General features: G+C 36.6%; 1 protein-coding gene across 1 annotated transcript; it reads right to left on the reverse strand.

Moving 5' to 3' along the window:
• Positions 1-7,910: 7,910 nt before the first annotated feature.
• On the reverse strand, positions 7,911-13,398 carry LOC121431205. The gene is made up of 4 exons (XM_041628715.1): positions 13,232-13,398; positions 12,420-12,659; positions 9,947-10,222; positions 7,911-8,233 (listed from the first exon to the last, which is right to left on the reverse strand). Exons 1-4 carry the CDS (start codon positions 13,275-13,277, stop codon positions 7,911-7,913), a joined length of 885 nt encoding a protein of 294 aa, XP_041484649.1. The 5' UTR covers positions 13,278-13,398.
• Positions 13,399-15,057: the final 1,659 nt, after the last annotated feature.

A 15,057-nucleotide genomic window follows, 5' to 3' on the forward strand; every position in this document is an offset into this window, starting at 1 on the left:
TGAAAATAAATAAAGAAGTGAGGCAAAAAAAAGATTTGAATAGTTTTCTGTTTAGTGTGTCTGGTTCCTGGATTATTTATATAAATATGTCAATTCCTCTGGAGAAAATAGAGCTATATAAAGTAGCAAATAAAGATGAAAAAGAATAAGCAAGGGAATAATGAAGGATTTGAATAGTTTTCTCTTATTGGGCTTCCTGAGCCCTGTCTTACAAAGAGTTGCGATTGATCCAATCAATCTCAGGGCGACAGTTCCAGGCCTGTACCTATGTGGCTTTTTAACTCCCCCTGTGGCTGGGGCACTCTTCCTGGCCGCCTTGGTTGCCAATTGCTTTCTGGGAGCCTTTCCTCTGCATGTGGAAATCCATCAGTGTCATAATCTTCTTACAGGATTTTTTTGCAAAATGTCCTTTGTAAACAAAGGGGAACACTCCAAATTGTCAAGAAAACAATACATTTATGAATATACAATATATCTAGAAAAAAAATGTTGAACAAATGTGCATTTATAAGATGCTGACGTTGCTGGCTTTCCATAGTTACAATTGATCGAATCAGTCGCAAGTCTCTATAATGCCATGGTCACATTTGTTCTACGGCGGCCGTACGGCGAGTCGAAAACAGCCGTTTTAACATTTTTTTGTCCAACTGCATATAGGTGGTTTGAATCAAAATGGATAAAACGGCTGTTTTCGACTAGCCGTACGGCCGCCGTAGAACAAATGTGACCATGGTATAAGACGGGCCCCAGGACTATCTATGTTATGCTACACTCTAAAAAAAAATATTGGGTAAACAAGGAACATGTACGTTTGGTGGGCAAAATGAAGCCGAATAATGTGTGAGTTTACATAAAACGAGCATTTTGCATACTTACCCACACTCTTAAAAATGTTGGGCATAGTGCTGTCCACACAACAATTGGTTAAAACTTATCCAATTCTGGATAGTTTAAGACCAATGTGTGCTTTGGGTGAAAGAGCTTGATGATGATTGAACCAATTGTTGTGTAGACAGTACGTTTCCCAACCTTTTGAATGCATCAAACGTGCATGTTCCCTTTTTACGAAATATTGGGTAAATTTTACTCAATATGTATTTTTTTGAGTGTACAGTAACACCAACGGAACCGACTCAAAAGCGATTGTATGAATCGAGTGGCATATCATTGGTCGATTTAGTCTGATTGGGGTGACGGTGGTATAAGGGAGTTTCGCACCGCACTTTCAAGAACGTAGAAAATGCATTGTCAAATGCCCATCGTGACAAAGATCAACCAAAAGTCTTTGTCGAAAATTTTAAAAATCACAACAAAAGTCTCGTCCTGGACTCTGGAAAAGCGACAGAATTATTTGCAATTTTTCGTCAGTTCCGAAATTTAGGACAAAACTGCAGTTCTGGTTGACAAATTTTCGACAAAAACCTCCCAGCTGTTCATTGTCATTTTGACTGGCAATTCCAAAACATTTCTAAGTACACTGTACTTAAAATTAAATTCGTTCTGCGTCGTCGGTGCGAAAATTCGCTATTATGTCTCAGTACAGTCGATCATCAAATGCAATAAACTTGATATAAACGGCTAAAGACGAAAAGAGGAAACTACAATTTAATGTCTTTGAGGCTACCGTAATATTGTTTTCGGTGTTTATTGACCAAGAACCAAACGATGAACTTTAAGGAAGGTGTGACGTATGATAATGATCATTCTACATTCTCGATTACTCATTCTACGTACATACAGACGACAAATTTGTGATAACATTTTGATATAATTATAACCAATACATACAGTGATCTCTAATTAGTATCAGATAGAAGTTAAATATAATACATATAAGTGAATCAAAATAAATAGCGCAAGAAATTATGTGATCTGTAATATTGAATATATTTTATTATTTTTTATCAAATAAATATTTATTTTCTTCCATTTTACAAATTTCTACATTTTTCGTATTTCACTCAATAATAGAGTTACCAAAGCTAGAAGAAGTTTCCACACGAATACAAATTAAGGCCCTTGAATTTTTGCGTTGAAAGCCGTACACACTCTACAACGCACAATATCTTTATTTATTTATTTATTCATATTTCACCAGGGTATATAGCTAATCCACTTTGTCGAGTATTTACATTATGCACTTGATAAATTTCTTTAAAAACATTTTTAAAACAGTCTGCTGATAAGTCATGAAGACATTTATAAATAAATATACACCTGAAGTACTCTATTCTTTTCTGAAAAGGCATCCATTTTAAACGAGTAAACATTTCATTAGAGGGGGGGGGTATATATTACAGTTTAAAATACGTCTTGCTGCTCTCTTTCGCAATTTATTCAACTTATCAATTTGACCTAAATATCCATTCCCCCAAATTTCACAACAGTAATCCATTTGTGTTTGAATAAGACATACATATAATAATTTCATTGAAGCTTCATCAACATATGGTTTGACTTTTCTGAGCATGGCAAGTCCTGCAAATACGTTTCTACTTACATAGTCAACATGATTGCATCATAAATTAAATTTTCATCAATAATAACACCAAGACATTTAAAACTATTACACTTTTCGATTTCAATACTTTCGTACTTAATAGAATTTGCACTTTCTTTTAATACATTTAGTCTTTTTTTTTACTTCCAATGATAATATATTTCGTTTTATCAACATTTAAACTAAGCTTATTTAACTTGATCCACTTAGCGATTGCATCAAAATCATTTTGAAGTTTTACTTGTATTTCATGAATAGACGTAGCACTTACATTATAGGGTATATAGAATCGTTAGCGTACATTGATAACTTTCCATGATTCAAAACTTTCAACATACCATCAATATAAAAAAAAATAAAAAAGTAAGGGACTAATATACATCCTTGTGGAACTCCAAGGGAAATACATCGATCACTTGATTTAGCATTTTTTATCGCAACATATTGTTTTCTGTTATTTATTACGAATGAAACCATGCTAAAGACTTAAACCAATATTCTTTAATTTATTCAACAAAATAGACGTATTTACAGTATCAAAGGCACGTCTTAAATCAATAAAAAGTGCTTCTGTAATTTGACCTTTGTCTATAGCATTTAACAATAATCGGTTAAAAAACCGAGGGCTGAAGCTGTGGAATGGCCCGGTCGAAAACCGAATTGTGCTATGCTAAGAATATTATTGGAAATCAAATAGTCATATAACTGCTGATGGACAATTTTTCAAAGTTCTTGCTTATAGTCGGTAAAATAGAAATTGGTCGAAAATTGGAAACATAATTAAAGTCACCTTTTTTAAATAATGGAAAAACCTTAGCATACTTCCAGTCATCGGGGAAAATACCAGATGCAAAAGATTCAAAAACGATAAAAAGCTTTAGATTTTGATAAATATATTGCATCAATATCATCAGATCCTGTTGCTTTATTAATATCCAACATTATTTTGAAATTAATTTCTCAACGCATTCTTCTTTAATATGCTCAAAGTTAAAAACACTTGTAAAAGTCAAATCCAGAAAAGTATTAATATGATTATTTTGATAATTTTCAACATGTGCATTCATCTCTTGTTGTGATTTAGGATTAATTCGAATGAAATAATCATTAAAAGCATCAGCAATATCATTATTTGAATAAAAAACATTTCAATGTCGTATATAATAGAAGGAACGGACGAACGTTTCGTAGGCAATACAGATTTAAGACATTTCCACATTTTATGCATATCATTAACATTATTCTTTATTTCATTATTTAAATATTCTTTTTTACTTTCAAAAAGAGAAATATTGACCTTGTTTCTGAGCATTTTGTAAGTATTCCATAAATCCTTACACAAAACATTTGCGAAAAATCATTTTGTGAAATAATCTTATTGTTCATTTTCAAAAATTTCAATTGTCACGTTGCCTTATCATTTTTCTGATGTCAGCGGAAATCCATGGGAGTGACCGATTTTTTACTCTTACCGACTTCTTAGGAGCAACTACGTCCAAAATATGAATAAAAATTGTTTTCCATGCATTCATTTACATCACAAATATCCTTTAATTTACACCATTGCGCTGAATCAAGAAGTATAAATAATTGATCTTCGTCAAAATCTTTTGGACGGTAAAGTTATCGTTTTAGGAACAGAAATACTGGTATTAGAATGTAATCTACGTATTAAATAAATCATACAATGATCACTAACAGAAGTGAAAATGCAACTATGCTTGATTATTCTTGAAGAATGAGTTGTAAAAGCGAGATCAATTATTGTAGATGAAGTACTTGTGACCCCGGTGGGGTCACTCAATATGACTTGGGGACCGCATGACCGTTACCAAAATGGCGGGAAAAGGGGTAAATTTCACGGAACGTCCGCGGACAGAACACTCCTCGAAGTAGTGAAAATAGGGGTGCTCACCGTCCTCGATCTGATGGAAATAGGGGTCAGGAAAAAGGGGAGAACGATTACGGGAAGCAAAATCCGTCGCTGAGTCACCAGCCGCAGAGGGCGCGCATCATGCTCTGTATCTTTATATGGACAACTCTACATTTATTTTTACAAAGAATTCTACTTTTCTTATTTTTCAAGAAAAATTAAGTTCTTTTGGATTATTGTATCAGTATGACATGGCTCTTGATCATCTTTAAGGACTGAGCACTCTGACGCCTGTATTGCAATTTCCTCTAATGAGGAAAGGGTGTAAATGCCCTGTCCTTGAAATACGGTAAATAGGGGTAAATTTGCGAAATGGGCAAAAATGTCCTTACAATCTTATAATTAGGGGTGTTTCAAGGTACCATTTCACCGCAATTTTGTCCTCGTTTTGCGTGAAAAAAGAGGGGTAAATTACACAAAATGTCCTTGAAAATGACTGCAATAGGGGGTCACTTGCATTTGTGGTAACGGTCATACGTGTCCCCCTCTGCGGCTGAGTGACCCCACCGCCCACGTGTAAAGGTGTCAATTAACCATGTTAACTGAACGAAACTGTACGAGCTCATCAAATATTCTAATTTATGATGATACAGGCACAAATCCTTCAATACTGTAATCACAATCCAGATCTCCTAAAATTACTACCTCGTCAATCGAAGTATTGTACGAGCAAATTAATTCCAAACTTTGTTCAAAACTTTTAAAAAAAGACATCGCTTGACGGGGGTCTATAATTATACTAATGACTAAAATACTTTTCTGAAAGATAAATTGATTTGGAGACATATCATCTCTAAATCTTGGTTTTCAAGGTCATATACCTTCGTGTACAAAAAATCTTATCAGATACACAAACGGCTACTCCTCCACCGTGACGTGGTTCTATCCTTACGTTCAACCCTCAAACCATCAAGAGAAATCTCTTCGTCAGATATTGAATTATCACAAAAGGTTTCGTTAACACAGAGATTATCAATGGAATTGTTTGACAAAATATAACGAAGTGACTCGATTTTATTGACAAGAGCCCTAATATTAACATGCAAAAACACATTTCGTTTCTGTAATTTAGGAACTTTCCAACCACAAGATTGAAAGATTTTGAACATTTATCAATATCCTTCAAATGTAAGTCAAATCACGTTGGCCGAGAGCTGAGAAGCTTTTGTCGGAAGTTTATGGACCGGGACTGCAACGGAATCTCTTGACTCCGGACGACGACATATTTGCAATTGTTCATCTGGTGGAAATCTTCGGATGATCTGCTGTCCCAGTCCACCAACTTTCGACAAAAGCATCTCATGTTTCCACTGTGATTTTAATTCCAATTTCAAAGGAATCGATGCGATGTAGAGAGTTGCCCCGTAGTAAATGCGAAAACTTTGTATTCTGTTACCCGATGACGCTATCGGCTCACTAGTGATGTATTTGACAGACAGTAGCAGGCATGTGCGTTTGATTTACTTCCTGAAAATTACACGGGCAGATTCTCCATTTGTAACTCATTATCGAACTCCGCTGTACAACGCAGCCATATTTTCTAGGATTTTTGTCACTCAGTTCTCTTTCATGAAAATCTAATAAAAAACAGACAAATAAACAGAAAGATATGAAAAGTAAGTATTTATATTTCATTAAAGTTTTTAATTTATTTTTTCAATTTTTCACTATATAGTCATGTACTATGTTTAATTAATACTTGGATGTGAACAGCTGTAGTATAGGATATACCGTACATCCATATATTTGTCTGAAACATTTGGGTAAAGGCGGCAGTTGAGTCCACTCCAAAGCATGCTATACATCCTATTGAATTTTCAGTTGCACAATATGTGCTGGGACCCGTTGAAGAAAGAGTTGCAATCAATTGCAAACTCTAAAAATCATGCGCAACTTGATATTCAATCAATCAACAGCGCGCATTTGGGACTTGCGATTGATTTTTTGATTTGCGTTTAAACGCAACTCTTTCTGCAACCGGCCCCTGGTCGTATAACTTAACCCTAAAATGGCCGGGGGTGAATCACCCCCCCCCTCAACATTTTCTGCGATCATTCCGCCGCGCGAATTTTTTTGACGGCGCCACTCACAGAGTTTATACTTTTAAGTCTCGCACATCTTTTGAGAAATTTACGACACCCGGGTACGCGGTTCCAATCACGCAACATTTCGTAAGTGCATGTCAGACCAAAAATTGTTCCAAAACGTGATTTTGTGTACAAAGTCAATGCGAATTGAATTTTCTCATCTTATTCATAAGGATGTGATTATTTTTACTTTAAACAGCTGAAATCAATTGCTTTTAGCATAATTATGCTTCAAAAAGGTTGCACAAGAAATATGGTGAAAAAAAAGAAAAACAAAAGGTTGAAAAACAAAGAAATACATAAGAAATTCATGAAGCTTTAAAAATACGTAAGAAATTGATTTCCAAAACGAAGTTTTTTTCAATTACGATTGTTAAGAATTCTACAAAGAATATTTTTACAAAAAAATAGCATTCCAGGAGCTTTATTTAGTGAATTAGAGCAAAAAGTATGACATAAATTAGAATAATTAATTCATATAAAATAAAATCTCATTATTTTGGAAAATTTTACCATACAGCCATGTAAATTATATCGCACACTACCAGCGTGCAAATTTTTGCGCCGCTTGCGCGATCGGCGGCCGAGATCTCAGGGGGGGGGGGGTTGAATCAACCCCCTCCCCCGGCCACAGAACAGCCAAAAAGCCCGGCCTAGTTAGGGTTAATAGTACAATAAAAATACTAATGCGCTCAGTTTAGCCATTTGTACATGTTGTACGTATCTAAGCCCTTACAGATTTTGATCACCCCCATGCAGTCAACGGATTCCATCCCGCACACAACGTATGCACATCATCCACTCCCTGAGGAGTATTCTACTCAGTCGCCAATGAGGCGAATACGTTACTATTTTGTGGGAAAGGTTTGAGACCTCCCCCTCCGAAATCTCGCCTGGATTATAATAAGGGGGCAGACTTATTATGAAAAAAATATTGAACACTTCCCCCATTTGCCCTGCATCCCTTCCGATATATCAATGCTCAGAGAAAGTTATTTTTCAAAGATCTTTTTAAAAGAACATTTTTTTTAATTTTTAAATGAATAAAAAAAACTTCATAGGATTTGTAAAGAAAATGATGCGGTAATTCTAAACAAGACAGGAGGATAAACAAAAATTATGTTAATGGTGTAAAGCGTTTGTAAACTTTAGATAAGGTACGCATGAAGTGAAATAAGGACGTATTATTATTTTTTGTATTAATTATTTATCATCAGTATTATCATTATTATTTTCATAATCATTATCTTATCATCATTATTATTATCTTTATTATCTTTATCATCATCATCATCACCATCATTATCATCGTCATCATTTAAGCATCATCATCATCCTCATTATCATCATCATTAAAAGCATCATCATCATTATTATAGGACACTTTAATTCACGTACTTCTGTACTGGGAGACATTCCCGTGTCTGTTTGTGTAGCAGGAAAATGATTCCTCTTCGTTTCTCTTGCAGTTGAGCCAGAGACTCCGGGAGTAGAACAGCTTTGCCTTCACGATCTTTAAAATGTCTCGAAATTCTTGGACCTCGTCGTCGCTCTCTGGAACAAAGAGAGAGGGGTACTTTTTCATCCCATCCTTCAGGGTGACAACAGAAAGGGAATTACAGTAGCCTGTAGCCACGTCCCAATCCGGGTCTTTCGTTCTCGGGAAAAGGTAGCACTTGTGAAGTCCCGGTAACCAGTCGTCTGGGCATCCAGCTACAAAATAGATAGATTAAATGAAACCCTTCAGTTTTTGTATCATGATTTATCATTATTATTTATTGCTATTATTATTATTGTTATTGTTATTATCACTATTACTATTATTAGTATTATTATTATTATTAGTAGTAGTAGTAGTGGTAGTAGTAGTAGTAGTAGAAGTAGTAGTAGTAGTAGTAGTAGTAGTAGTAGTAGTAGTAGTAGTAGTAGTAGTAGTACTACTACTACTACTACTACTACTACTACTACTACTACTACTACTACTACTACTACTACTACTACTACTACTACTTCTACTATACTGCTACTATTATAGGGCAATATGCTTTCTCCATTAAAGGGAATACTCCAGGCTGCAAAAATATGAACTTTTGAAGGAATATCATATAAACAAACCACTGAAAACTTGATCACTTTGGACAAGGAATAATGAAGTTATGACATTTTAAATAAATATCTGCATATATTTGGTGAAACACAATGCATATCTTCATGAATATTAAACGACCAATCGGATAATGTCGTATCCCCAAATTGTTCTTTTGTATTTTGCTACATGAAATTATGTTTTTTTTTTTTCAAATTTTGTCCTTAGTCATTGCTGGAACTGGTGACGAGGGAGGCATATCATTATATACACATGTGAACATTGTGCAAGAAAAATGAAAGTGGGGCATGCCATTTGCCCACCAATAATGAATATCCGTGGCAACATGCCTAACATGCCATACGGGTCGTGTGGTCCAGTGGTTAGAGCATTGGACTCATAATCGCAAGGTTGGGAGTTCGAACCCCAACTCTGCCATTGTCTCCACTTTGATAAAAAGGCCCGAGAGTGATATCTGTCGTCTATAACGTCAGCCACTATGAATGATAAACCTAGACGTAAAACGTTTCTTAGGTAACTGGTTATATACCAGCTTGGCGTTTACCAGCAAAATGCTGTCCTGCCGAGTTCCTACGGGAGTTACCACATACAGAAGCAGAAACAAAATACCATAATACATTAACTGTTCTAAAAAAATATTGGTCAGCTTTCAAATTCAACATCTTCGTTATTTGTTGTCAGATTTTTATGATTTGTTTACAGCATTTCACTCATAAGATTTTTCAACCCGGAGTATCATTTTAACTTAATAGATTGGTTATCAGTCAGCAACCAGAGTACGTGTCATGCAAGACTTCAACACGGACAAGTTGTCTTTCTCTGACAGTAACCATAGTAACTACCAGAGGCGAGTACTTATCATCCAATCAAGACAGAGGATTTCACTAAAATAGTCACTACAGACAATTAAGTCAGTACTGAATAGACTATGAAACGCATGTTCACCGAGGAATCAAACAATGCTGTTCATTATAAGTGTGGAAAGGTTACAAAATGTATATACTAAAAAATACTAAAGCAAGGGTGAGTGTGAGACCTATAGGTTTATACTGTCAGTGTTTTTATAAATGGTCTGCTATATATTTAAAAAAAATTATAGCTCACTTATCTAACATCCGATTTTGATGAAATTTCTAGGATTATGCTTCTCTGATTTTCTTCCATTTATTCAAATCCCCTTTCCCTGTGATTGGCTTAATTCACCTTTGTTTTGTGAAAAGCCATGCAGCCTGTCTACTTGTCTTTCTTTTCCTGTATTAACTTGTACTTTCTAAGTATTATTTCTTTATTCAAATCAAATTTCTATGATTATTACTGACCATCGTCGTTGACGTTTTGTGGAGAAACATTGGAAACCATTCCGAATGTAGCAGTGGAATTCGGATCCGGTTTCAATGAACCGGTTACCGCTTCATGATTATTTGGTGCCGGTTCGAGTGTATTTGGTGTCGCTTCTTGGGTATTTGAAGTCGGTTCAATCGTTTTCGGTGACGACATCCATGAGGCTACGTTAGAAAATCCATCGTTGTTGCGACATATATACCCGGTAAGAGATTCTTCACACCAACCAGTACTACATGGATTACCCAGGCAATCTAAATTTATGAAACAATAATGAAATAAAATCTTTAAATATGGAAATGTATGCTTGTGATAAAACAAAACTAAAATGGTCCTGCTAAATTTGGGATGTAACTGAAATATTTGATAATAAACTGATAATGATTTGTATCATCATGATCATATAACGATGATGTCAAAATGTATTATGGAAAACAGTGGCGTAACTACGGGGGGGGGGGGCATGGGGGGCACGTGCCCCCCCCCCCCCCAATCGGCTGACCAAAAAAAAACAGACGGGGAAAAGGAGAAAAAGAGGGAGAAAGGAAGAGAAACGTAGTGGGAAAGAAGACATTATTGTTCATTATAATGTTATATTATATCATAATTATGTTATGTTATATTACATAAGAAACATTTTTTTCATAACTTTATGAGACATGATTTGCTCAGGGCCTATGTCTTCATTGTTCCTGCTTGCATTGTCTGTTTACCGAGAAATATAATCATGCTATACTAAAACCTCCCGTTTGCAAGTCAACATACACCAAACTGCCAAATATATTTCCTCGCACTTCGAGTTTAATATTATTGTTTTATGTACAATAGTATGCTTCTTTTTCATGACTACTTACAGTGATTGCCCCATTTTAAGGTCTTAATATAAAACATTTCCTGTCCGTTCTCACGTTCGCAGTAGTGGATTGGTGAAATATGAATTCCTAGAATCAGTCCTTAAAATGTCCCTTTTTCTAATCTGAATATCAAAAATTTTCAGCTCGCACTTCGCGCTCGCATCATTTGGTTAGTAAACTATGTATGGTCTTCGTGGATTCCTACAAACAAGCATTAAAATGCCCCTCTTCAGTTCTGAATATCCTAAATTTTCAGCTCGCGCTTCGCGCTCGCAAGATTTGATTAGTGAGATGGGTATGTTAATCATGATTACAAGTGCTTTATGTGCATGTTTAGATGCAATCCTTACAAAATAAGCAAGCGCTTATTGGTACTCGCATTAGATTACTACGGTAAGATGTGTATAATCTTAAGTGATTCCTAAAATATAGTCCTTAAAATCTTCCTATTTGGGGGTCAATATTTAAAAAAAATCAGCTCGCGCTTCGCGCTCGCATTATTTAGCGAGACAAGTACGTATCATGATTACAATATCCTTTTTTAAGGTCTGAATATAACAAATTTTAAGCTCACGCTTCGCGCTCGCATTAATTGACCAGTGAGAGACATTTCCGTTTGATGGCACTGTCCTTAAAATGTCTCTAATAGGTCAGTATACCCAGCAACTGGGCGCGCTTCGCGCGCTCACTTAGTGACTCAAAATTTTTGCTGGTGCCCCCCCCCCCCAATGCCATGACCCACGGTACGCCACTGATGGAAAATTTACATAGCGTTTACTGGTTTTAAGTGCTTCATAGTAATTACACCGGCTTTGGTTAGCACGGGCCTGCACGGTTATACCCTGAACGGGCGCTAGACAGCTAGAGGAGTCACAGAATTCCTCCTTGACGGGGAGCCATTGAGTACACCTGGGTGGAGAAGGGCAAATGTCGATAAATGCCTCATTCATTTAACGGTTTATTCAATAGACATGTGTCGCAGTAAAAACTGAATTACACATGCTTTACAGGGTATCTATTGAAAATACATGGTTAGAAAAATACAGAGACAATTAAAATCATACACATCCATTTGCACAGTAAATTATTGATAAAGATAAATGAATAACAGGAGAATGCATATGATAGATTGATAAAATTATTCATAATAAAACTTCTAAAAACACAATTAGTCAATGGTTATTAAAAATAATTCACAATTGCTAAGCATGTATATATATCAAACGTTTAAGAATTTTCAAATTATTTCAGTTATGATTTGTAATATTTGTTAAACACACGTACAAGATTAGGGAGGGTACTGTTTTAAAATCTGTTTGTCTCGTATTTGAATTCTGTATATTTGTTTGCATTTCGAAGAAAATTAATATTTCTTTTGAGGAGGTAACCAAGACTGACATGAATTATTGTTTCCAAAACAAATAGCAAAATCTTCAGTAAGTTTTTCTCTTCGGGACAATACAGAGTTGGTAATCCTAGCTCTACCTTGCCAGAGGACACGGGTGCTGCGCCGGGATTTGATCCCCGGACATTGTGTTTCAAAGCCCGGAGACACATCCACGCAGCAACAACACTGCTACATAATTAAGCCGTATACCTGGGAATCGGCAGATGATGTGATTGGAATGATGTTTCCTCTTTTGTTTTCTTCTGCATCCGTTACCATCTTGAGTTGACCCAGATATTAGCTTGGGAATAGTTTGTACGATATCACCATCTCGGTAAGTCTTTTTCTTACAAGGAACGAAGTAAGGTATGGTGTAATGGAGACCGTACTCGACATTAAAACAGGTTTTCTTTTGTTGTTGGTGGTTCCAGTCACTCGCCTGTATCGCTCCTAAAGAAAGAGAAGGGTATGGTGGTTGACATTTTAAAATGAACAACGATTAACTAAAAGACTAATGATTGTAACGAATATGATTATGGTGATGATGATTGTGCATGATGATGGTGAATGGTGGTGATGGTGGTGGTGGTAGTGATGATGATGATGCTGCTGCTGCTGCTGATGATAATGATGATGGTGATGATGATGATGAAAATGATGACGGTAATGATGATAACGGTGATGATGATAACGATGATGGTGATGATGATGATAATGATGATGGTGATGATGATCTTGTAGATGATGATGATCTTGTAGATGATGACGATTATGATCATGGAGATGATGATGATGATGATGATGAAGAAGATGATCGTGACGACGACGATGATGATGACGAGACAATGGGTCGGCGGGGAAAAAATGGTGTAAAAATAATTTTTATATTCGATAGGTGATTTTGCACCCCAAAGTATAGTCGTAAAATATATTGATAAACATACACTGGTAAGACCCATCTGAAGAAGGTGTGTACATTCATTGGAAATTATTTTTTTAATTTGATAGATCTAGAAATTTACCTGTCAAAAATGCAGTTATTATCAAGAACGTGATGATGCTATCCATATCTATGTAGCTTTGTCTTGGCCATCCAGCTGAGAAGGGGTACTACAGATAGTAATTCAAATCTTATCTGTCGATATGTTTTTAATGTTTTTTCTATTCGAAACTAAATAACCAGAAACATGTGGATCTAGGTTTGTTTACGCCAATTCGAAGTCACACGTTGTTATTTAATGTCGTATACTCCCGAGGCTCGAGCTAAAATATCGGCCCTCCCAGCCAGCTGTGGCCGTACTGATTTAACAACCGTTGAGTGGTTCATTGATTCAGTCTTCGCTATGGAAACATTCAGAAGTTACGGGGGCGGGGGGGGGGTACTCAAAGCCCCCATGTTCGATTTTGTGCTCCGAATGTCTGATGCCGGTAGCTAACGCTGAATACACGCCAAGCTAGGTTTTGACGCCGATAGATGCAGCTTCCAAGAGAGGTTGTATATGTGCGATTCGACCTACTATATTTCCTGTATCCCTCATTAATACCATTTTGCGCCCCCTTAACGAGGCATCGCCGGGTTCGGCAAGTCTTCTGTGATCACCCACTCCCCCTCCCCCGTACGTGATTTCACAAGCAAGAGCTTTGTAACTATGATCCATTTTGTCGTTGTTACCTGGAAACGTAGAAGATGCCTTTTACCAATATTGTAATAAGCTTTTAGGCTGATGTTTTAATAAACAAACACCTGTATCGCTATTGGTAGTTACTTTGTCACGTATCATATTTGATTTTAGATTATAGAATCATGAGCTTCGTGTCTTCATGATGATGAATTCAAATTCTTGCAAGCGTCATTCTGTTGGCTTTCATTTGGATTTAATGATCCTCTTATAAAAGGTTTGGCCAACTAATAATAAGTCCTCTCTTTCCGGCAACCCCATATGTATATAGGCGGATCCAGGGGGGGGGCCTCGGCCCCCCCCCCTATTGGCAGAGCAAAAAAAAGAAAAAAAGAGGAAAAGAAAGTTTTAAGTCAATTTGAAGCGCCCCGCTCCTCAAATCTTCCATTGCCCCTAATCAAGATTATTAAATTGTTTGCCTCCCTGACCGCCAAGTTAAAGTTCGAATTGGCGCCCCTAATTTATGGCAATATGTGGTGCCCCTTATTTTTCAATCCAATTAACTTAATTCTCTAGCTGTCAAATTGTTCGCGTCCCTCAAGTTGATGATTTATTGCCCCCCTATAATATTCTCCCTCTCTATTTTTTCTCTTTCGCTTCCCTCTCGACCCTCGCGGTTTTTTTCTTCCATTTCCCCTTTATTTCTTTCTGTTTTTTTTCTTTTTTAAAATCATCTCTTTGCTTTCCGTTTTTATCCAGTCTCCTTTCCCATTCCCTCTTTACTTCCCCACAATTATCACTACAGCCTATCTGCCATGTCTGCTATCCCCTTTTTGGCGCCCCTTTTCGCTGGCATGGCGGCCACGGGATTTCTAAAGTGGGAGGGGGCTATAGTGAGGGGGTGTCTTGTTTTTTTTTTTTTTTTTTCATTCATTTGTTTTACCCCTTGGTGCCGCCACTTTCCCAGGACAGGGGCGGATCCAGAATTTTCAACGGGGGCACATTTAAAGTAATAACCCCAAAATGAGCTAGGGTATTTCGTCCACTTTGACAAGGAAGAAATAAAAGGTCTTCACATTCAAAGGGAGGGGGTGGACACTTTAACGCCATTTTTACATTATACATTTTAATTGTGCCTCTCAAAAGGGGCACAGCCCCCCCCCCCCCCCCCCGGTTCCGCCATGCAGTGCACAGGACGATTTTTTTCTTCACGTACGGTACGTATTCCA

This window comes from Lytechinus variegatus, chromosome 17, assembly GCF_018143015.1.
Source record: "Lytechinus variegatus isolate NC3 chromosome 17, Lvar_3.0, whole genome shotgun sequence".
In the NCBI taxonomy this organism is placed as follows: Eukaryota; Metazoa; Echinodermata; class Echinoidea; order Temnopleuroida; family Toxopneustidae; genus Lytechinus; species Lytechinus variegatus.